The 22,739-nt window shown below is 45.9% G+C and overlaps 1 protein-coding gene across 1 annotated transcript in view; it reads right to left on the bottom strand.

The window, feature by feature from the left end:
* C8B (complement C8 beta chain) overlaps positions 1 to 13,717 on the bottom strand; it is a 39,668-nt gene extending 25,951 nt beyond the window's left edge. The window contains exons 1-4 of the mRNA XM_055304598.1: positions 13,549 to 13,717; positions 6,404 to 6,560; positions 3,127 to 3,268; positions 834 to 975 (exon numbers count right to left, since the gene is read on the bottom strand). Of these exons, the coding sequence (XP_055160573.1) occupies positions 834 to 975; positions 3,127 to 3,268; positions 6,404 to 6,560; positions 13,549 to 13,640 (533 nt within the window). The 5' untranslated portion in view covers positions 13,641 to 13,717. The remainder of the gene's footprint in view (positions 1 to 833; positions 976 to 3,126; positions 3,269 to 6,403; positions 6,561 to 13,548) is intronic.
* Positions 13,718 to 22,739: the final 9,022 nt, after the last annotated feature.

A 22,739-nucleotide genomic window follows, 5' to 3' on the forward strand; every position in this document is an offset into this window, starting at 1 on the left:
TATTGAGGAGGTGGAGATTATAGTCACTGGTTTAGAAGTGGTCCTGAAAGCAGGTCTTCCCCATATGAGGAGTATCTCTCTCTCTGATGACAACCTTTAAGGAGTGAGATTTGATTTTTGTTTAGGAAGATAGTGAATTCCACTCAGGGTTACTGTTCTCCCCATACTTGCATCATATACGATGACTTCTAGTACATGTGAGGGGAGGCTCTCACCCTTCCTCTTGGAAACTAAGAAGCTGCAGAATGAGGCAGGAAATCAGGGAAAACACCAGGCTAGCTTGGTCCCTTTTGATCTCACTAGAGGATTAGAGCAACTCAGAGATCCCCAGAAGCTTGAAATACAGACTGCAGACCCATCTTGGAAATCCATTTCTTCACTAACAACTTAGGAGCCTAACCTCTGGGCCAGGCCCTATGCTGGGGCCTAGATATACAGAAGCAGATTAAAACCTCCCCTGAAAGCTGTCAATAGGATTTGGAGGTGATGCTTAGAAAGCACCTAACATAGTCACATAACAGGTGTTAAATAAACATTCCCCCTCGCCCAGCCCCAGCGTGAAGCCTGGATGGTCTCCACACAGCTCTGTCCCTAGTGTTCCTAGCCCAGCCCTCCATGTGGCCTGTACCTCTCCTGAAGACATGTCCCTGGAGCTCCCTGGAGCTCCCTGGAGCCTTCTTCAGAGAGCGGCTACAAGCATCCACTTACACCACAATCTTTTTTCAGAAAGGAAGAAAGGAGCAACTCTGCCAAAATCAGCTCCCTTCTTCTCCTGCAGACTGACATTTGATTTTGTGCCTTCCTATCTATACAGCAGAAAGACAGTGACTTACCCACTGGCCAGACGGCCGATTGCCCAGTACTGTTCCATTTCGTGCTGACATTTTTTATAAATCCTCCTACAGTTTGCTTCATCAGACTGGTCTCCACAGTCATTGTCCCCATTGCAGAGAAGTCTGCGGTTTACACACCTCCCTGTAAGGAGAAAGAGTGTTACCTATAGTCACATGGCTGCCAAGAGGGGAACAAACATGGGATGAGCACCAACTATGGCCAGACATGCTCCTGGGTCTTTCATGCCACTTTGATTAGTCCTCATGTATCAGGGTGGGTCAGTAGGGCATTAACATTCTTCCCCCCAAGAAGCCAGTATTGCATTTCCCAATGCACTTGGAGGGGAGATTATTAAGGATGGGGAAAGGGAAAGTGTGTGGGCAGGATCAAAGTGGCCAGACAGGAGGGAAGTCTAGACTTCTCTCCCTGAGGCTGGCTAGGGTCCTGCAGGGTCCTGCACAGTGCTACCTGTGTGACCTTCCACAGGTTACCTGACCTCCCTGCCTCAGTTTGCTCATTGGTAAAATAGGGAGGTCATCCATTCTTAAACCCCCCTTTGTTGGGGGGTTTATTTTATTTATTTTATTTTATTTTTTTATGTATTTATGATAGTCAGAGAGAGAGAGAGAGGCAGAGACACAGGCAGAGGGAGAAGCTGGCTCCATGCATCGGGAGCCCGACGTGGGATTCGATCCCGGGTTGCCAGGATCGCGCCCTGGGCCAAAGGCAGGCGCTAAACCGCTGCGCCACCCAGGGATCCCCTGTTGGGGGGTTTAAATGAATAAATGGAATGGTAGTGGCTCATGGTAACTGCTAGATAAGAGTCATTCCTCTAATTACTGTTTGGGTAGGCCAAATGCCCATGGCTGGTAAATATTTGCAACAGGATTGGAAACTATGGATTTCTAATCACAAATTCTTCCCACTGAGCAACACCACCTTCAACACCATAGCCATTTGGATTATTTTTAAGCTTTAAAAGTATTTGGACTATATATTCAAGATTTGCAGCGCTTTTGCTTCCTTTAAATGTCTTACCCCCCTGACTTGACTCCCTTTCTTATTTGCATGTTCTTGGGGGATAAAGCCTGTAAGACAGGTGACCCTGTTTCTTTAGGTGTGTCTGATCATTTATAACCAATATTAACAGCAGAAGAATATCAATCTGGTCTTCAAACACTTCTTACAAGGCACTTAAACTAAAGCCTGCCTGAATAACCATTATGACTCTGGTCAGAATCATGGAACACTGGCCATAATGAGTCCATGGACACACCGTAAAAGTCTTTCAGATTTATTACATAGAATCCTGCATTTGCAATAAACCCTAGAAATTCCTCTAAAAATCTCTCTTTCCTGAAAAATCCTGAAGCACAGTTCACATGAGTAAAGTGACTGTAGAGAGTTGCAACAACCATCTAGATAGTTTGGGTCAAAATACTCGGAGTTTTGTGGCAGACTTTGAGAAATAGGCATAGGTTTGCTTGAATTCATAAGATGAATGAGTTGGAAAGACAAGTGTTGACTTAGTTCTGCAGCAGATGATTATTTATTTCCTTCCCTCTGTCCATCCATCTGTCCTTTTTCTCCTTTACTTCCTTTAACCAAAAATTTTTACTGACTATATCACATATTAGGGGCTATGCTATACTTGGTTATGCAGAAATGCAAAAGTCAAGAACTATCTCTGCAAAAACTGTTCAGAGATAAATGATCTAACCACCTGTGTAACCATTGTAGGTTCTCCAAGCTGTACTGAGCCCCAAGCCTCTGAGAGAGGCAGCGCTGAAAAGAATATTCATATCCATTGTGCCACTTAATGCTTAGAGCACGCTTATAAAGTACTAACATCACTTTCAATTTTTGTTGAGAGGACCAACATGCAGAAAGATTAAGTGACTTCTCCTAGGTCACAAAGTCAAAATGAGACTTGACTCAGGATTCCTGATTCCAGCACACGTACTTTTGGTGTCCTTCAGGTCAGTGAATGTAATTTGCATCCCAAATTTCTCACCGGAGCTCTTCTACTTACCTGCTGTATGATGTTGGGCAAGTAACTTTCCCAAGTCTCAATTTCTTAATTCATTCAGTGGAGATAATATTAACACCTACTCTATAGGGCTGTTTTTGTGAAATAATACATGTAAAGAGAGATCAAGGAGGACAAGGAGGCCTCCCAGCCTGACATATGACCCTGACCTTGAGCACTAAGCTATGGCCAGTCCCCCCCATCATTAGGTCTCATCACTTCATTTGCTAGATTTCCCCTCCCACTCCTGCATCCCTTTATACCTGTCTGTGCACACACAAAGCCTTCACATCGCACTTGGCTTCTGCATGGTCTGCTGGTAACACAGTCTTCAACTTCCTTGTCAGAGAAGTTACACGGTTCCCCATAGAACTGAGAGGGCCGGAGCAAGGAGGCATGTCTGTACTATGGCAGAGAGGAGCAAGGTGAACCAGGGGCAGAGCCTCGGGGACCTCAGGAACTGAGGGGTACACTCCGGGGTCCATGTTGCAATTGGCTGTTGGCTTGCCTATTTGAACTAGACTGTGAGCTCTCTGAGGGCAGAGACCTTGCCTTTGATCTCTGCAGCTCCAGTGATCAATAAAGATTTGCTGAATGGGAGTAAAACCCCGGCTTCAGAGTCAAAGGGGAGTAGACCAGTTCAATAGGGTGAGTAGACTGTAGCCAGTTCAATAATACAAAACCACAGTCTCTCAGCTTGATTACTCCAGTGGGTTGATTCAAGTGTTCTTGTTTACTTAGTATCTTATAAATGAAAAAGCAGGGGCACCTGACTCTGATACTTTGTAGTTATGTGATGTTGGCAAGTTACTTAGCCTCTGTGATCTCATTTTGTTAAATCTATAGAGTAGGGGCAATGAATTACCTAAACATACAGTTTACGGAGTTTCAATTACATATATGATTTATATGTGAAATCAAATTATGTTGTCTGGTACGTAGCTGGCACACAATTTCTTATACTTCTTTTTCTTTATTATTATTAATAATTTTTAGCAGCCAATATTTCTCTAACTTCCTGTTTGTTTATTCCAAAAATACTGAATTTCTAGAACATTAATTGAGCCACCCAATGTTGAAAAGGTAGGTGTTTATGCTTGTTTGTATTTTCTTTTTTACTGAAGTATAGTTGACAATGTTACATTAGTTTCAAGCGTATAACACAGTAATTCCACAACTCTATACATCATGCTCTCCACAAGTGTAGCTACCATCTGTCACCATGCAACGCTATTATAATATCCTTGATTATATTGCCTATGCTGTACCTTTCACCCTGGGACCTGTTCATTCCGTAACTGCTTATTTATTTGGTTTTAATCATAGTCCTGGTGTCTAGCATGCTCTCAAAGAGGTTGTCACAGATGGTGGTGGTGGTGTTGGTAAGCACCAGCCAGTGACAACACAGTGTGATGGCTGCCATGATTGAGGAAGGACAGACTGCTCCTTAAACTGTTAGGGGCATCCCTGATGCAAACTCAGAGATGCAAAGATGAGTAGAGATGTCAGGTAAACAGGAAGAGGTGGCATGAGGAGGGTAGAGAAGAATAATCTGGAGAAAACTGCTATACCAAACCTGAGAGACTAGAGTGTGCCTTGTTTCAGAATGCAAAAAGAAATTAATCATGGCTGGAGAGAAGGGTACAAGAGGGCAGATGGCCACGGGTGGAGGGAGATATAGCCAGGGACAGGTAACGCGGGGTCTCCCAGACCTCAGTTAGGTTAGGTTCAGCATTTTACTACGAGGCAATGAGAAATAATTCCCAGGGGAAAGCAATCAGAGTTGATGGCTTCCAAATCTTAGTTGTAAGAATCTGGTGCAACAAAAGGATACAAACCAAGGTAGCAGCCCCTTTGAAGAATGCCATGGTAACCAACCATGTTGTTAGCTAACCATGTTGGATAGTGTCTGGAAATCCTGCCCCACCCCCAAATACAGACAACAATTCACCCATGCTCTTTTGCACTTCCAGAGGGTCTTCTTGGAAGGCTGAGACTGGCAGGACAGAGATGAGGTCTGCAAAGAATATGCTAGATGACCAGCCCCAGGCACCAAAGACAAGATGGGTTTGAGGAACATGGAAATGATGAAAAGAGACATCTCGAAATGCCAGTTGGAAGGTTTTGATACTTCCAGCCAGTGACCCTGCAGAGAGTGATGATGTCCACTGAGGGCAAGCACGTAACAAGCTCCGAGTGAAGAGCTCTGGCTGGCTGGCTGGCTGACTCACACTGAGTCTTCCTGGTTTATGGGGCAGATGAAGCAATTATACAGATAATTGGATCGATGTTGATAACTTCAGCAATAAAGCTCACTTTGGGAATGGAATGATCCAGCTCGAATCTTCACAAAGCTCCAGTTAACTGTCCTGGGCTCACTTTCACAACCTCATTAGGGTCTTAGCCCATGGATGCTTTGATGTCCTGAGGAGTTGGGGAAATGGCAATTGTTCTCTCTTCTCTGACATACCTGCTCTGCCCACAGCTGGGATCCTGGGTCAGCTCTCTTAGGACAAGGGAATCTGAATAACAAATACTGCAAAGACCATGTGGTTTATTTGTTGTTGTGAGGTTGTTTTATGGGAAAACACCATGCAAGAAGCCAGAAGGCTGAGTTCAAGGCCTGTTATTTGCTACCAGGTGAATGTGACAAACCACCCGTTCTGAGTCTGTTTTACTCATCTGCCTCACAGAAAGTGTCACAACTGTCTTCCCTTTCTTACAGAGGTGTCATAAAATATCATGAAGTCAAACAATATACATTTATGGAGCACCCATTATGTTCCAGAAATTTAACTACACCGAATTCTATACAGAACTGAATAAACTTTTAACAGCTCACCATTTAACATAAAGGTAAATAATTAAGGGAAAGTAAGTGACAGGAAGAATACAGAGCTATTACAGCTCAGAGATTGCCTATCTAACTGAGCATATGGCTGAGAAGTCAAGGAGAGGCTCAGAGAGGTGGCCTATAAGAATTTCAAATCATGAGTATGTGTTAGCCAGTGATGGACATGGGGAAGGTCACTCCAGCCCGAGGAAACAGCATGAATAAAGGCAGAGAGGGCATGAGAAGTGGTCAGAGAGAGACAAGTGTTCTGTGTGCTGGAGCAGGGGACGTTTTATAGAGATGTCAGCCAGGTCTATGTTCTGGAGGCCATGAATGTCATGAGTCTGGATTTGAGCCTAAGGGCCATGTGTAGACTTCAAATGGTTTCAAGCTGGGAAAAGACAGGCCAGACTTGCATTTTTTATAGCTCCTCTGGTTGCACAATGAAGATGCATTGAAATAGCAAAGTTGGAGGCAGTAAGTCTGAGAAGGAAGCTGTTAACAAGAGCCAGGAGAGATATGCTAGGAAAATAACTGGAAGGTCGAAGAAAGGATCTACTACTTGGAAGCACAGAGGAACAGAATTTATGAATTAAATAAGCCAATATTTATCGAGGTCCTACCATGTGCCAGCACTGCCCCAGCCAATCTTGTTGAGAGCTAGGACTTCTTGAAGCTTACAGCTCCCCCCAGGCCAGAGTACTTACCCTTTTCTTCTGACAGGGATCACACATGGTCCAGGAGGACCAGCTGGAGAGTTCACAATCAATAGGCATCAGCATGACATCCACACTCCGTGTTAGTCTGCTCTTGGCAAGGCTCTCATTGACTGCGTTTGACTCAAGAGATTGTGGCCTTTCACTTCTACAAGATCATCATGAGAAAACAGAGTCAAGTGTCAGAAGGGAATTAAGTATACATGCAACCATCCCTCCCACCCACTCAGTAAATATATATTTGCTCAATTATGTGAGGCTAGTAGTTTATCATTCAAGTATAGGTTAAGTCATCCAGCAAACAGTTACTGAACAGCCATAAGTGCCTTATATTTTGGCTAGCTATGGTTGAAAGAGTACTGAGCTCAGAGCAGAAGATCAGCAGTTGGGGGATCTTGGGGTGCTTTTTCTACCTGTGTGAGCTCCACTTTTTCTCATCTATATAATGGGAGAACTACAGCTATCCCACAAGGTTTTTTCTATGATTAACTAAGAAAGTACATATGAAAGCACTTTATAAACTCTAAACTGCTATAGATATGCAGGTAATACAACCACAGCTGGATAGAGGACTTTAAGCAAATCCCCCCTCTCTTCAGGTCTTGTGTTATGCCGAAGGAAAGGAGAGGTTTGAACTAGATGGTATTTTGTTTTTTGTTTTGTTTTTTATTTTTTTTTGAAGGGGAGAGGGGCAGAGGAAGACAGAGAGAGCAACTCTTAAGCAGGTTCCATGCCCAGTACAGAGCCAATGCCAGGCTTGATCCCACTACCCAGAGATCATGACCTGAGCCCAAATCAAGAGTTGGATGCATATCAACTGCACCATCCAGACACCCCTGGACTAGATGGTCTTTAAGGCATCCTATCATGTTAAGAGTCCATGAAACATTGGCTGAGAACAAACAACATTCAGGGTACTGAGCTACAGGGCACACAGGGACATAGAGAACACGGACTCTGCCTTCTGGAAGTCTCAGTTTGTTTTAGAATGGGAAAAGAGAACCAGATCTCCTATCTTAGCTCTTTGGGACTTTATCCATTAGGCAAGGTTTTTAAGCATGCAGGCCCCATGGCCAGAGCTTTGCTTTTTAGGGGCTACAGTATGGAGCCTGGGCAGGGGTGGGGAGAGCCTGGATGTGGGGCAAGCAGGTAAGAGCCTCTTGGCAGTAGCACCAACGAGTGATGTGAGCTTGAACCATGGCAGCATCTGGAGGAGAGCACTTGGGGAGGACAGGTATATGAGGCACTGCCCAGGTGGAATAGGAAGGCATTAGAAAGGACGGGGTTCGAGCCGATGCTTGTTTCCCGTTTAGGAGCAAAAGGGCTTGTCGGGGAAGATGTGGTTGGGACATGCTGAGTTCCAGGTGCTCATGGAACACCTGTATAGAGTATTCAGCAATTGGTTCCTACGTGGGGTTCACACTCAGAAGAGAGATTTTCACCAGAGATATGGATCTGATCGTGCAAAGCTATGGAAGAAGATGAGACTGTTCTTGAGAGGAGACAAAGGCCAAGGGTAAGTCCTTGCGGAACATCACTACCACCCGCAGACCAAGAAAGGTTGGTGTCCTGAGCACAGGCAGCAGAGGGCAGTGGGTGGGAGCATAGGTGAGGCCAGGGTGGGTGGTGGGGAGACAGGCAGACAGTGTCACATCTGCGGAGCAGTCAAGTGATGTGAGACCTGAAATACGCCCAGAAAGTAAGGGAACCCTTTTTGTTGAGTTCCTGGCACTCAGTGGGTCATTCCGTAGAATGAATAAATGAACGTGTCACTGAATCTGTCTAGGCCTCCAGTTTCCCCACGTGTAACATGATGGGTGTATTATTAGGATTTTGCTTTTCTTCCATCGGAGAGCATATAACACTGTAAGATCTTTGTCATCTGTGTTCCTTTCCAAGGCATGAGAGATGAGAAAGAAAACAGATTTGCTGAGCACCCAGGACGTGTCAAGACCCGAGCACGGAGTTTGACCTGTGCTATCTCACGGAGTCCCCACAGCAATGTGAGAAGACACTGCCTCTTGGACAGATGAGGGAAATGCCCGAGAGTCATACAGCTGGTTCGTGGTGGTCTGGGGGTCTTAGCTGAGGTCTGTTGGGCTCTAGAACCTCTGCAACCGTTTCCCCAAACCGGGAACCAGGCCAGCATCCACTCCACCGGTGCCCTCCTTCTCTGTGCAACGCTTCTTCCCTCCTTGTGTCCAAGATTGAGTCATTAGGGAGAGCATCACAGAGCTTCCACTGACTCAAATACATAGTACATCACTCCAGACAAGGTCATTAACAATACATTCTCACTTGGCAAAAGTCCTAAAAAGAGTATAATATTAACTACAGTGAAATCCATCTCCACAACCGCCCCAGAGACCAGCAAAAATCAATTGCCTAGTAAAGTTGGATCTTTAACGAAAGGTCAAAGACTCTCCTGGAAACCACAGGTGGATGCTTTAAAATGGTTACTTGAGGCAGGATGCTGAACACCAGTGGGGGGGCTCAGAATGTGCTCTTATCTACTAATTTGCCCAGGCTTGACAAAACAATACTGTCTGTGATTCGGCTTCTCCTAAGTATATATTTGACAGCTCGGCAGGGTACCTTCTTCCTGTTTCAACTCAGAAACAGTTACATTGTGTTTTCAGCAATGATCAACCCAATTCTGGGCCACGATTGAGACGGGGTGGTAAGTAACAGGAGTGCACACACACACACACACACACACACACACACACTATTCAGAGTCACAATTATTTTCCTCTCTAAGATTTGAAAGCCTGTTAATAGGCAAGATGATCGTTTACAGAAGGAACTTGGTAAAAAGTAGTTAGAGCCACCGGATGTCTCATTTTTGTGCCCCATTTTCATTACGGAGGTGGCAATATAATGAAGTAATCAGCTGCGTAAATAGTTGTTTGTAAATTACAGCAGTTGGGATGTGTGTGGTTTGTTAGCCCCACAAAACGCAAATCTGAAAGAAAGGCTGGCAGAGGGACACAGAACATAAAGACTCCTAACTCTGGGAAACGAACTAGGGGTGGTGGAAGGGGAGGAGGGCGGGGGGTGGGGGTGAATGGGTGACGGGCACGGAGGGGGACACTTGACGGGATGAGCACTGGGTGTTATTCTGTATGTTGGTAAATTGAACACCAATAAAAATTAATTTATAAAAAAAAAAAAAAAAGAAAGGCTGGCACTAAGTCGCATCTTTAAATCCTGGCCTCTGTGTAGGGATATAGCTAATGGCTCTCACGCCTATGGATTTTTACAGAAATAAACTAGATGGACTTTTGACTCGCTGAATTGACTCTGTCATTCAAAATCCTCTGTATGGGGGATCCCTGGGTGGCTCAACGGTTTAGAGCCTGCCTTCAGCCCAAGGTATGATCCTGGAGTCCTGGGACCGAGTCCCACATCGGGCTCCCTGCATGGAGCCTGCTTCTCCCTCTGCCTGTGTCTCTGCCCCTATCTCTCTGTGTGTCTCTCATGAATAAATAAATAAAATCTTTCTTAAAAAAATCCTCTGTATGGGGATCCCTGGGTGGCGCAGCGGTTTGGCGCCTGCCTTTGGCCCAGGGCGTGATCCTGGAGACCCGGGATCGAATCCCACGTCGGGCTCCCAGTACATGGAGCCTGCTTCTCCCTCTGCCTGTGTCTCTGCCTCTCTCTCTCTCTCTCTCTGTGTGTGTGTGTGTGTGTGACTATCATAAATTAAAAAAAATCCTCTGTATGTTTTTAATGTTGAAAACTTAAACATGCCCAGAGAAGTACAGAAAATAAAGTAATAAACACTCATGTACTCACAACACAGGATTGGCAATTATTAACATTTTGGTATATTTCCTTCAAGTCTCTCTCATTCATTCATTCATTTATTGGAGAGAGAAAGAGAGAGCATGAGCAGAGGAGTGGCAGAGGGAGAGGGAAAGGGAAAATCCTGAGCAGACTCTGATGAGCTGAACCCAATGCAGGGGCTCCATCCCACAACCCTGAGATCATGACCTGAGCCAAAATCAAGAGTTGGATGCTTAACCAACTGAGCCACCCAGGTGCCTCTAGTCTTTCTTTTTTTAAATAAAAATGAATAACCCTATACATTTCACATCTGCTTGTGATACCAGTCCCAGTTTTGTTTCCTTCTCCTCCTTTTCATAGGGAACTATTGTTAGGAATTTACACACATCCTTGAATCCTTTAAATATTTTTATGTATCTATCCATATGTGCGACATAGAACACTGTTTTTGTATGCTTTACTCTTACTGTACATATCATTGTGTAAAATGCTTTTGTCAATCTCTATGTCTGAGCCCAATGCTCGTTGGTTCATAAAGAGATCTTTATCTAGGTAAAGGGACATAAATTGCATTCGATTTACTCTTTTTCTTTTTTGAAGGACATTTATATTTTCCCACTGTTTTTCCATTGCAAATAATACTACAATAAACACCCTGCTACAGGTTCTTGGAACATATCCCTCTACATAAGGAATGGCAGGGATGTGCCTTTCCTCGAGGTGTGTGGAATGCTACTGCCAACATCAGGACATATTTCACTGGGTCCCTGTCTCTTACTCTCTTTCTAACAGGAGTTTCTGATCAAAATAAAGATGGATCCACCGAGTAAGGCAGGATTAGGTCAGCAGTAAATTGCAAGCCATCAGCTTATATAGATGCGGTATGTCAATATATTTTGGCTTTCTGTAGAAATGCCCTGACACAACAACTTTCTTGTCACACACAATTTGTTAGGCAGCTGCATCCCCTCTGCAACCAGCATCCTTTCTCTTTGCTAGAAGGGGCAGCCTCTGGGTGGCAGATTTTCAATTTCTCCTTTCTCTGTCAGTTGCCATTGTAGGCGTGAAATTTAAAGCAACATCTCAAGGCAACAAATGTGTGGCCCAGGGACAGAGAAAGGGCATGGAGGTCCAGTAGGTCAGATACACAACGAGAGGGGATAATGCACTTGAGGGGTAGAATGGTGCAGGGTTACACGGGAGCTCTGGAACCAGAAAAAGTCTTGGATCTGAATCCATATTCTGTTACATATGAAGTAAGTGGCCTTGTGACAATGACATTATCTCTCAATCTTAGTTTCTTTTCCTCTCGGTTACACTGTAAACAACAGCACGTACCCCAGATAGCCGTGAGGGATGAGAGCTCATGTAGCTCAGTGCCTGGCACAGAGTGGCAATAAATAAACCACCGGTCTGGTGACAGTGTGATGATTTCATCTGGCTAGATTATAAGAGGAACTCAAGACAAGAAACCGTTCTCAGCTAACAGGAGGGAGGTCTCAGCTTCTCCTGTTTCAGAACCGAAGCCTGTTCTTCCATACCTGCTGCTTGCAGGGGTGCCCAGTGGAAATCACGGGGAGGGGCCGAGCACCACACCTGGTTTGAGACTGACAGAGCATGAGTGAATCTCCTCCTCTCTTTGAGGATCATTTTGCTACTCTATACCGTGTTAAGTATGAGATTAATATCCACCTCTGGACATGGCTGGAGGGTTGAACAGGGCCTCTACTTACCCTCCCCTACCTCCGCTTCCTACGTCAGAGTGAACCTTCTAATACATAAATATGATCATGTTGCTCCTTGGCTTAGAACCCTTCAATGGCTCCCTATTGCCTGGGAGGGTAAGAGTCAAGCTCCTTAGCCAGCACCCTAGTGTTCTTGGTCCTCTCTGCTCTGACCCTGCTCACTCCCACTTTGGTGGCACTCCACTGTGGCCTGTGCTCAAGGCCTCCTGAAATAGATTTGAAGCTTCAGGGACACACCACGTTTGTCCTACTTCCATGCCTTTGTCTGTGGTGCTTCCTCTGCCTGGAGCTCCCTCTACTGCCTTGGCCGTTTGACAACACCTATTCATATATAAAGATTCAGTGCGAGTACCCCATCTTCTAGAAGCCTTCCCACATACCCTGCATGCCCAATAGAGCTGGTCACTCCCTCTCTTGGTTCCCACCTGTCCCTGTATCTTCTCTTGCAACAGTACACATAGAGTGTGCTCATGTGCTGGCTTTCTCCATGAGAACACGAGCTCTCTGTGGCTTACTCATCTCTGTATCATGCAGGGGTCACTGCTGTGGGCAGGGTTGCTATGAGTCCCTTCAACCCTCCATTCCAGACACATTTCCTCGGGTCCATAACCCTTCTCTGTGTATACAGAGTGCGTGCACCTAAGGAAGGCCTTGGTAACCTTGGTTCTTCTTGGGGCCAAGTTGAGATTCTTGACAATCATAATAGTTACTATTTGTTGAGTGCACAATGCGTAGTGAGCACTCACCGTCCTGGTCTTAGGGACAGTGCCCAGTGGCAGCTGAGTGCTAAACAGAGCTGAGACCAAGGCGTGTGTCCAATGGGTACTGGTGCTCCTCACGGTAAGTGGGAGGTTGTGCTCAGGAAACATTTATGGAATGAACAAAAGGAATAGCACTAACAGTCCTTCCTCCCAGAGGGTTGCTCACAAGGTGGCCTGGGACACCTGAGTGCTTCAGCATTCATGGTAGGGGCTTTTCATGTAGAGAAGATCCCCCAACTGCCAAGTCACTGGCACTTGTCTCACTGAAGCTCAAGTTTGACCTTTCACTCAGATAATTTCTTTAGCCTGTTCTATATCCTGTTAACAAAATGATGAAATAAATCAATTAGCATTTATCTGCTGAGAACATATGGAGTGTGTGTGTACGTGTGTATGAAAGAGAGAGAGAGAACGCCAGTGGGTGAGCAAGAGCACCTGAGAACCCAAAGAATTTGGGTTGATGAGCAGATAGATTGAGTCCCTCCCATAAATTAAAATCATTGATGTGAATTGGCTCTTTTTTCCATACACAACAAACCTTCTTTTGCATAAAGAATCACACCGGGGCTTTGTTCAGAACACAGAACAAGTATCCTATTCTTCTCAGCGTGACAAAATACATTCAAACATGTCAGTTTCTTCTGGGCACTTTTGTTGAAGTCAGATGCTTGGTTCCACAATAATTTCAAGGGAGTTGTTGATATTTTATCAAATGCATGCAAACTGCTTCAAGAGATGTTCCTTATTCAATAGGCACTCGACAAAGAGGCGGTCAGCACTCTGTGGCTTTATACTCCCTGTCACATGATTGACTGGGGAATCATGTGTAACCGTCACTTACCTGGAGCCAGGTAAACTGAGGCAGCCCAGAGCAGCACAGAGAAGAATCAGCTCTGCCAGTGCCCTCCACCCCTGCAGCCAAGATGTCTTCATTTTCAGTATGAGACCGAGCTTCTGCCGAGGCTCCTAGGTTCATGAAAGGTCCACGCAGGGAGCACTGCTGTCAGCTTCTGTCCCCATAGAGCAAACAGGTCAGCAAAGTAAACAAAAAATCAACAGTGACCGGAAACCCCTTAGACTTTGTACGGACAGAAACTTACCTATGACTCTGGACACCAGGGAGAACAATGGAAAGTTCTACACAAGGAAGAGGCAGCCAAGAGGACAAGCTATTAGTGAGGATGAGGGGCTCAAGGTCCAGACTGCCTGGGTCCAAATCCTTTCTCTGCCACTTGCTCACTTTGTCACCTTTGGCAAGTTACTTTATTTTATTTTTTTAAGATTTTATTTATTTATTCATAAGACACAGAGAGAGAGAGAGAGAGAGAGGCAGAGACACAGGCAGAGGCAGAAGCAGGCTCCATGCAGGGAGCCTGACATGGGACTCGATCCCGGGTCTCCAGGATCACGCCCTGGGCTGAAAGCGGCACTAAACCGCTGAGCCACCTCAGCTGACCTGGGCAAGTTACTTTACATCGAAGCCTCAGTTTCCTCAAATGCAAAGCGGTGAGGCTTAACTAGAATAACAGAGGTAAAGTGAGTCGAAGGGGCCCATGTTAAACACTCAGATATGTGAGCTGTTACTGCGATGTGGAAGGCAGGGTGGGAAGTCCAGCCAAGCTTTGCATTTTGTCTCTTTCTAGCTCTGTGACTTTGAGCAACTTGACGAGAGGCCGTAGAGCCCTAGAACCTATCTACCTGAGTTCCAGTTCTCTTGGTATGTTTCACTAGCTGTGTGGCCCATGGCAAATCATTAACCTCTCCGAGCTTGACTTACCCCATCTATAAAACAAGAAGACTAATAGTACCCAACTCACAGGTTGTTGTGAAATTTAAATAAATTTCAAGATTTAAAACACTTTGTTTTTTTAATTTTCTTTTTTTTTAAAGATTTTATTTATTTGCTTGAGAGAGAGAGTGCACAGAGGGAGAGAGAGAAGCAGGCTCTCCACTGAGCAAGAGATCCTGATGCAGGGCTCCATCCCAGGACCCTGGGATCACGATCTGAGCCAAAGGCAGATGCTTAACTGATTGAGCCACCCAGGTGCCCCTAAAACGCTTTGAAGAGTGCCTGGCATATTCTATGTGCTCTCTCTATGAGTAAACTGATATATTTTTATTGGCTCTCTCTGACTCTCTTTCCTCATCTGTAAAATGCGGAGGACCATGCTTACTTGGCAGAGTTGAGAGAGTCAGATGGGATACTAGATATGAAAATGTTTCACAAGTAGGCATTATAAAAATGCTAGCTATAAGAGAATAATTATCCAAATATGCGGTGGTGTTCCTATATAACTTACGTGGAACTTCACTGTAGCTAGGGGGAAACAGAGAGCATCCCTGACCTCTCTGGGAAGTGAAGCATGTGGCTGGTACTGCTAGATTTCACGTGTGTCTCCCACATTTGCTAGTAACCCCCATACAAGCATGAGTGGTAGCAATCTGAAAAGAGTTCCATAAACACCACTGCTCTTCACCTATCACCTCTCCCATGTCACGGGTAGGGGGGACTCACTGTCCTCCCTCTAAGGCTGAACATGGCAAAGGCAGGTGCCATTCATGTATGGTGGACCAAACTGTTTGATTTAAGCCTAGAAGGGAGTTTCACCTTCCACTTTTCATTATTCTGAATAAACACACTGATTGCCTGGTCATTTCTCTGTAGCCTCCCCCTTAAATGGGATTAAAGAAAAATGTCCCCTAAAGCTCTCTTGCCATGGCCGAATCCAAGCAAAAGTGCACCTCAACACCTCTAGGAATGATTCCCAGAGGACCCGCAAGCCGAAGGAGGATGGGTGTCTTCACCTTTGTGGTTGCAGGGTGGACACTGTGAGCCTGGCCTGCCTGTGGCAAGGAGCCCTGGAGTGGGGTTGCGAGCAGCACAGCACAAACTCGAAGGCAATGTGCAAATGGCCAAGGCTCCCAAACACAGCTCCCTGAAAACCATCACTGACTGCCCAGAATCAACAGATTAAAGTCCAACCTGCACGGACCTGGCATCCGCAGCCCATATGGGGCTTTATAAATGTGGTGGATGACCCTCCCGTTGCTATTAATATTGCAGGTGTAGACGAGGGGACTCGAGGTGGGGGGAGACAGGAGGGAGCCTGAGGATGGGCTGGGAGAAAGTGCATTTGACTTCCTTACACAAGGTACCCAATCTGTCTTCTAATCTGAAAAGTGGAGATGATAATCCATTAATATCTACTTTATGAGGTTTTGGGGTTTGAATGTATAAAACATTAAGGCTTTAACCTACCTCCTGACACAGGGGGGAGTACTCTTGAGTGCCAGCCTGCTCCCCATCCCACCACACCTGCCAGAGGAGCCCAGCTGGGGCTGGGAATGCAGATGAGGAAGATCAGCGGGGGGGACAGATGGAAAGCCCCAGAGGGCGGCCATGCCTTCACATTAATTGGGTCCAGAACACAGAACACAAACTCTGCTGTCAGACCCTCCTATGTGCATCCCAGTTATCATTACCCCGAGCACAAGGCACTATCTCACTCTTGTCCCAATGGATGCAGTGACCTGAACTTTGCCACGATTGATTGTGGTAGTTAATCATTTGTAAACAAGCAGAAAATTGCATTTCAAGAAAGATCCATGTCTTCTCCCGTGCCTGCCTGCATTTAAGAGAAGCCACATCCTTACAAGATAAGGCTCCCCTTCCACCTCCTCAACCTGCTGGACTCACAGAGAAACTTGCACATTTTAGAGAGCAGTGACTTAAATGACTCATGTGCTCTCTCTTGCCAGATTTTTTTTTTTTTTTTGGTGCATGCTGTTCCTTTTCCCCAGACTGTGTGCTACTTGGCTAAACAGGACTCATTATTTATGTTTCATACTCATGTCACTTTCTCCAGAAAGCCTTCCAAGTGACTCTCCTGGGGTTCTTTGGTTCCTAGCTGGCTCCAACAGGTCTTCTGGAATTCCCACCTCACGGCGCCCCCTAGTGGTTTCAGGTGCCGCTCACCTGAGATCAGGCCAGGAGGATGGTGCCTTCAGGTTGTGGTGATAAAACATGTTTTTCATGGGCAGGTCTTAGCATTCTAACAGTTTTTCCCATACATCATCTTGTTTGATCTTGACAATAGGCTAAAAACAAGTGTCACCTTTCATGCCTCTGGGATAGTGTTCCATTACTGATTCCAAGGTAGCAAATATTTATTTTTTCCCCTGACTCCCAAATTCTTCTGTTTATAATTCCAAGACTTTACCCTCCTCTTAGGAAGTTCCAGCATGGATCTAGGCCCAGCACAATGACCGCACCTCACCACTCTCTGGCCGTAGCTCTCTTGTCTCACCAAGAGAAAGCTTTCAAAAAGGATGATGTGTCCCCAGGCCTTTAAATTTTATGAAGAAATCCAGTTTCAGGTCTATGGGTCCATTAACAGATCATTGCTTTTTCCCATCTTCGATAACTGATTTTCTGTCTTCCATTTCCATAAATCAATTCCACAGATTTTAGGTTTTGTTATGGCATTACTCTACCCCCAGTACCTGTTTTTGTTATTAGTTTGCTTTTGCTGCATAACAAATAATCCTAAACTCAGTAGCTTAAAACAATGGTCATTTACTAGCTCAAAATTCTTTGGGTCATCAAGTAGGTCTGGGCTAAGCTGGGTGGTTCTACCGGTCTTGCTGTAACCTCAGCCAGCTGGTGGGTTGGCAGGGGGCTGGCTGATACAGGATGGCCTTACCTGCTTGAGGATTCACTCTGTCTGTTTACTGGTGCTGGCTGTTGACTGAAGCTATGGGATCTATGGGCCATGGATATGTCTCCAAATAGACTAACTCAGGCTTCTTCATGGTGATCTCATGGTTCCAAAGAACAGCAAGAAAAGATAGGCTCCAAGGCACAGTGCCTTTTAAGCTTCTGCATGAATTGTTTCTTAATGTCCCACTCACCAAAGCAATGGCCAGATCCACATTCAAGAGAGAGAGACACAGATCATACCTGTTGACAGGAGGAAAGGTAGAGTCACTTTGAAAAGGGATGTGCATCCAAGGTTGGAAGGAATTTGTGGGTATTTTGCGTCTACCACAAACACACACCATTTTCACATTAAAGCAGTTAAAAACCACTGTGCCTCCTTTGTTTCTCTCCTCCTTCATCCTTGTGGTTTGGAAGCGTGTGTTGAGATAAGTGTCTTATGGTGGAGGGAGCCTCTAGCCCTGACTCAATGGATGGAGAAGAGCCCCTGCTGGCTCACAGAGAACTTTACGATGGAGAATTAAACTTTTGTTGTATTATGTCATTGACAGCTTGTGGCTTATATGTTACTGCAGCAACAGCTACCCTATTCTGACTGATTATACTCATGTTTCACACAAAATTTCGAGTGTATGTATGCACATTTCTTCTGAGGAAATAGCCCATAGCTCTCCTCAGATTAAAAAAAAAATCTAAGATTCAAAGGGGGTAACAACAAAACAAAACAAAAAGGAAAAATTCTCTCCAGAGACATAACTTTTTCAGCTCACGGAGTTGTGGGTTCCCTCTGGAAGGCAGTGTGGAGTAGTTGGAAGTGTTAGAGGCAGCAGACAGACCTAGATTAGCATTTCATTTCTCCCATTTATTAGTTTAGATTCTGGACAAATCCCTTAAGCCTTCTGAGCAGTAGTTTCCCTAGTTTAAAATGCAGGCTTGTTGAAATAATGCTTCAATAATCATTTATTGCAAGCCTACTACATGGCAGGCACAATGCTAGGTGCTTGGGTCTAAAGATGAATATGTAATAAACCTTCCACATAAGAGCTGACAACTTGGTGAGAGAAACAGACACAGTAATACATCAGGGCGCTAGGGCGATAAGTGCAGTGGTAGGTAGCAGAGCCCTGCATGTATAATCTGGGCACAGCCAAGTGTATGCATGCATGGAAGGGTGAGAGTGTGTGCATCTGAGTGTGTGTGTGCACGTGCATGTGGTCCCTGGGAAAGGTTTCTTGGATGTGATGTCTGAACTGGCCCATCAGGGGTGAGGAGGAGGCAGCAAACCAAAGGACCCAAGGGGAGGGCAGGTGCTCTCATAGGGAGAGAGGCCAGAAAACTCAAGATACAAGGGTTTGGGGAACCGTAAGCCACTTGGTGTTGCGGGAGCTCAGAGTTCAGCCTCAGTCGTAGGAAGAAAAAAACCAGAGGCAGGCAGGAGTCGTATCACGGAGGGCCGGATTTGTATCCTAAGTGCCAGGGCAGCTACTGGAGGGTTCCGGGATGGGAGGGGAAGGAGACTGCTCTTGCTGCAGTTTGGGAAGGTGAGTGAGAGGGAGAGGCCTGGAGCAGAGAGCCCGGCGGAGAGACAGCCCACTGAGAGAGCTGGAGGCCTGAGCCGGGGCAGTGCCAGCAGAGTTGGAGAGGAGGGCGTGCACCTACCATCTGCCTTCTATTGGGGAGAGAAGTAAATAACACACTATTTGTAAAGGGCTTTGTAAAGGATGCTGCTCTGCACGTGGTGGGGTCATTATGACTGAGATTGTGGTTTTGTGTTAAGGAAAGTAAATGAAGGCCCCAGGGCAGAGCTTGGTAGCTGCTCAGAGCAGCACTGCTCCCACGTCACCCACTTCCTCCTTAGTCACTCACGGTCCTGTGGATTAAAGTGCCCACGCTTATCCCCCTTCATACGACTTCCTCATCTTCCGGGCTCACCTTCCCTGGACCCCAGGGAGGCGGGGAGGGAAGCTTTATCTCATCTTACTGTTTCAGAGTCCTAATCATTTCTGGGATCCCCTGGTCGGTCTCCAGGATTTTCACTGCAGGCTTTTCCTTAGGCTTGGGGGCTTGATTTAAAAGAGCCCACGGCAGAATTGTGTGATGACCACTTTGCTCCAGGAGGTCATGTGGGCTGGAGCTCCTTCTCCATGGCAGGGTATGGGCACCACTATGGTTCAAACCTGGACCAGAAAGAAGTGTGAGTGAGTTGAGTGGGCAGCGAGGCCTCCAGAGGACTAACTGGGGAAAAATAACCCAAAGGAGAAAAGAAGATGGCTTTATTTACAATGGGAAGAATAAGATGGAAAGAAAGATGGCCAGCAAAATGAAGAGTCTCCTCATTTTGTGGCAAAGAGAATAGCCCTCCAGGGATTGCCCCACACCTTCCCTTGCACCCAGCTACCCTGCACTTCCTGGCACCCCCACTCCCATGATTTTTCTAGGCCTCACACCTGACCTTCTCTCTTCCCTGCATCTGCCCTGCTGAATGTTGATGCCAGGGCGACCTTGGAAGCCCATGTTCACAGGGCAGACGAACTGGCAGCCTGGGCTCCTGCGTGACTGCATGGAGCAGAATCCTCCGCACTCGCACTCCCTGCTCATTACAGCATGCCTCTGTAAGGAACAATCCTCCCTTGTGTTCCAGCTGCTGACATTCCAGGGTTTTCCTGTTCCGGTGGCTAGCACTACCCAAACGAATACACCAATACACCGTCCTCACAATCTCCGTTCCCTACCCCAAGGAATCGACAAACATTCACTGAAAGAGTCTCAGGTTCCCAACAGCCATGCAAGTAGCTAATGTTAGGATACAGCAGACAGTTTGGGGGGGAGCGGGGAGGAGAGCAGAAAGACAGTGTCTCCTTAGCAGAGGAGGCTCACTGTATGTTTCAGGGTTTCATCTGTCCTTTGTGCTGACAGACATGAGAATTCTGTGTCCTCTATCCTGTACATCTTTCTATGTGAGGATGGATGTGTATTTCTCCCTGGAGACATGCAGATGCCCTGCTTCTCCTGTTGTGTATGTACATGAATATAGTCTATGGTATAGATACAAACTTCCTCTGGCTTTAAGTGGGGAAGAATAGATACGGGATACTAAGTGCACATCACGCAGTTCGGCAAAACAAGAGAGCAGCACTGATGATGATGACCAGCACTGTAGAGAGCAGGTAGGCAGAAGGGGCCCGCAGAGCTCCAAGGTGAGGGTCGGCCAGCTTGCTGAGAGGTGACTTTGCAGGCTTTGCCTCTGTCATTTGGGATGCAATTGCCAAATACAATTGGGAGACCAGATTTAGGTGCAATCTGATTTGGTGCTAGGGATCAAGGGCCTGGAGTAGGCTTGCTGCTTGGCTCTCGGTCACTGACCAGAGTGCTGATCAGAGAGGACCACACAGTACGTGTGAGGAGAAGGGGTAAAGAAGAAACAGTAGAAGACAGGTGGGCCATGACTGTAGTGAAAAACATGCTTTTAGTGGGGTCCCCCAAATGGGGAAAACTTTTCAGACATGGACCATGAAGCAATGGTGTGTTTAGGATTCACATGCTGTCAAGGCAGATGAGTCACAGGCCACCCTGTGGTTCTCAATGTCTATATATAATTACCTGTTTAATATTGGGGCACAGTACACTATATTTTCTATTAAATGCTTTTTTGGTTCCCACAGTCTTAGGATATTTTACTGACCTCATTTTGCTCATTGACATCATTGGCACGGGCAAGGAAACACCTCGAGTTCAGCTCAGAGCTGCCCATTTTTGTGATATTAAAGTACAGGCAATTCTTTAAAAATAAAATGTTGAGCGCTCATTTTCTGCGTCAGATACTTCTAGGAATGCTAGAAATGTGTGAGGAGGGGAAATGGGATTCCATCTGGCAAAGTGCCAAGAAACTAATTACCTGGGGGACTTTCAACAACTCGATGGATTATGTAGTTGCATTGATATTGTGGATTAACTGTGGCAAATAAGAAATTTAAGCCACCCTGTTCATCTGTTCATTCACTTACTAGCAGATCAGTTTAAACTCCTGAGCCTGGCAAATGAATGATTTTTAAATCTGTATGCCTCGGCTACTCTGAATGTCACACCAATTCATGTATTCATTCAAATATGTATATATTTCGGTGCCTACTGTGCTAAAACAGGGTACACAGAGATAAACAGAACTTGTGGCTCCTTGCTCACATGGAGCTTCTGGTTTCATAGAGGAAATAAACACAGGTAATTATGCCTATATCAAAAATGATGGCTTGAATATCTTTAAGTAGTAAAATACACTTCCCTGATGACACTGGGGGGGCAGGGTGACTGGGGGTGGGGAGGGAACTCTGGGAAATTCCCCTGTGCTTGGAAGCCCCAAACCAACGGGCAAAGTGACTGAATGGACAGACTTTTGAGCTGCTGATGCTACATAGTAGCACACAGCATTTCTGCTCTCTGGTGTTGCCACAAAGAGCAATCCCAACACTAGTGGCTTAAAACATCAGTTACTTTACTATTACTTACAATTCTGGAGGTCAAGAATTTGAAGGTGGCACAACAGGAGTGGTCGAGATGACCACTTGGACATTTGTTGACTCAGCTGGGAAGCTGGACAGCTCAGGTCTGGCTGGGACAGTGTGATTATGGCCTTGGTCCTCCCCAGGGCCTCTTCCTTCCCAGGTGGCCATTCTGCAAGGCCTCTCCACAGCCTGGCCAGACTTCTTACATGGCAGTTCAGGGCTCTCAAGAGCATAAAAGCAGAAGCTCCCAGACCCTCTTCGGGCTCTAGCCTGAAGCTAGCTATAGTACCACTCCCATCACATTCTACCCACTAACGTGAGCCATAGGGCCAGCCCAGATTCAGTGCTGGGGGAGCTATACAAGGGTATGAATATAGGGAGGGGTGGTTCATTGGGAACCGTCTTTGGAGACCAGCTACTACTATTTAGGAAGTGGCATTGTTTAATGAGGTGGTGGGCTTTTGGGATGCCTGCGTGGCTCATAAGCTTCTGCCTTCGGCTCAGGTCATGATCCTGGGGTTCTGGGATCGAGCCCTGCATTGGAATCCCTGCCCAACAGGAAGTCTGTTTCTCCTTCTGTCCCTCTCCCCCCTGTCCTGCCCACTCATGCTCTCTCTCTCTCCTTCTCTCACTTGCTCTCTCTCAATAATAAAATCTTTTAAAAAAACATGAAATGGGTTTTTTTTTAACAAAAGTCTTATAATGAGGAATAGACTCTTTCTCCCTAAAAGAGTCTAGAAGCACCTTTCTTTAACTTCTGCTGCTAAAAAAATACAGCTCACAGAGATAGGCAGAGCCTTTTGATTAGAGGCTTAG

Source organism: Nyctereutes procyonoides, unplaced genomic scaffold, assembly GCF_905146905.1.
Source record: "Nyctereutes procyonoides isolate TBG_1078 unplaced genomic scaffold, NYPRO_anot_genome, whole genome shotgun sequence".
In the NCBI taxonomy this organism is placed as follows: Eukaryota; Metazoa; Chordata; class Mammalia; order Carnivora; family Canidae; genus Nyctereutes; species Nyctereutes procyonoides.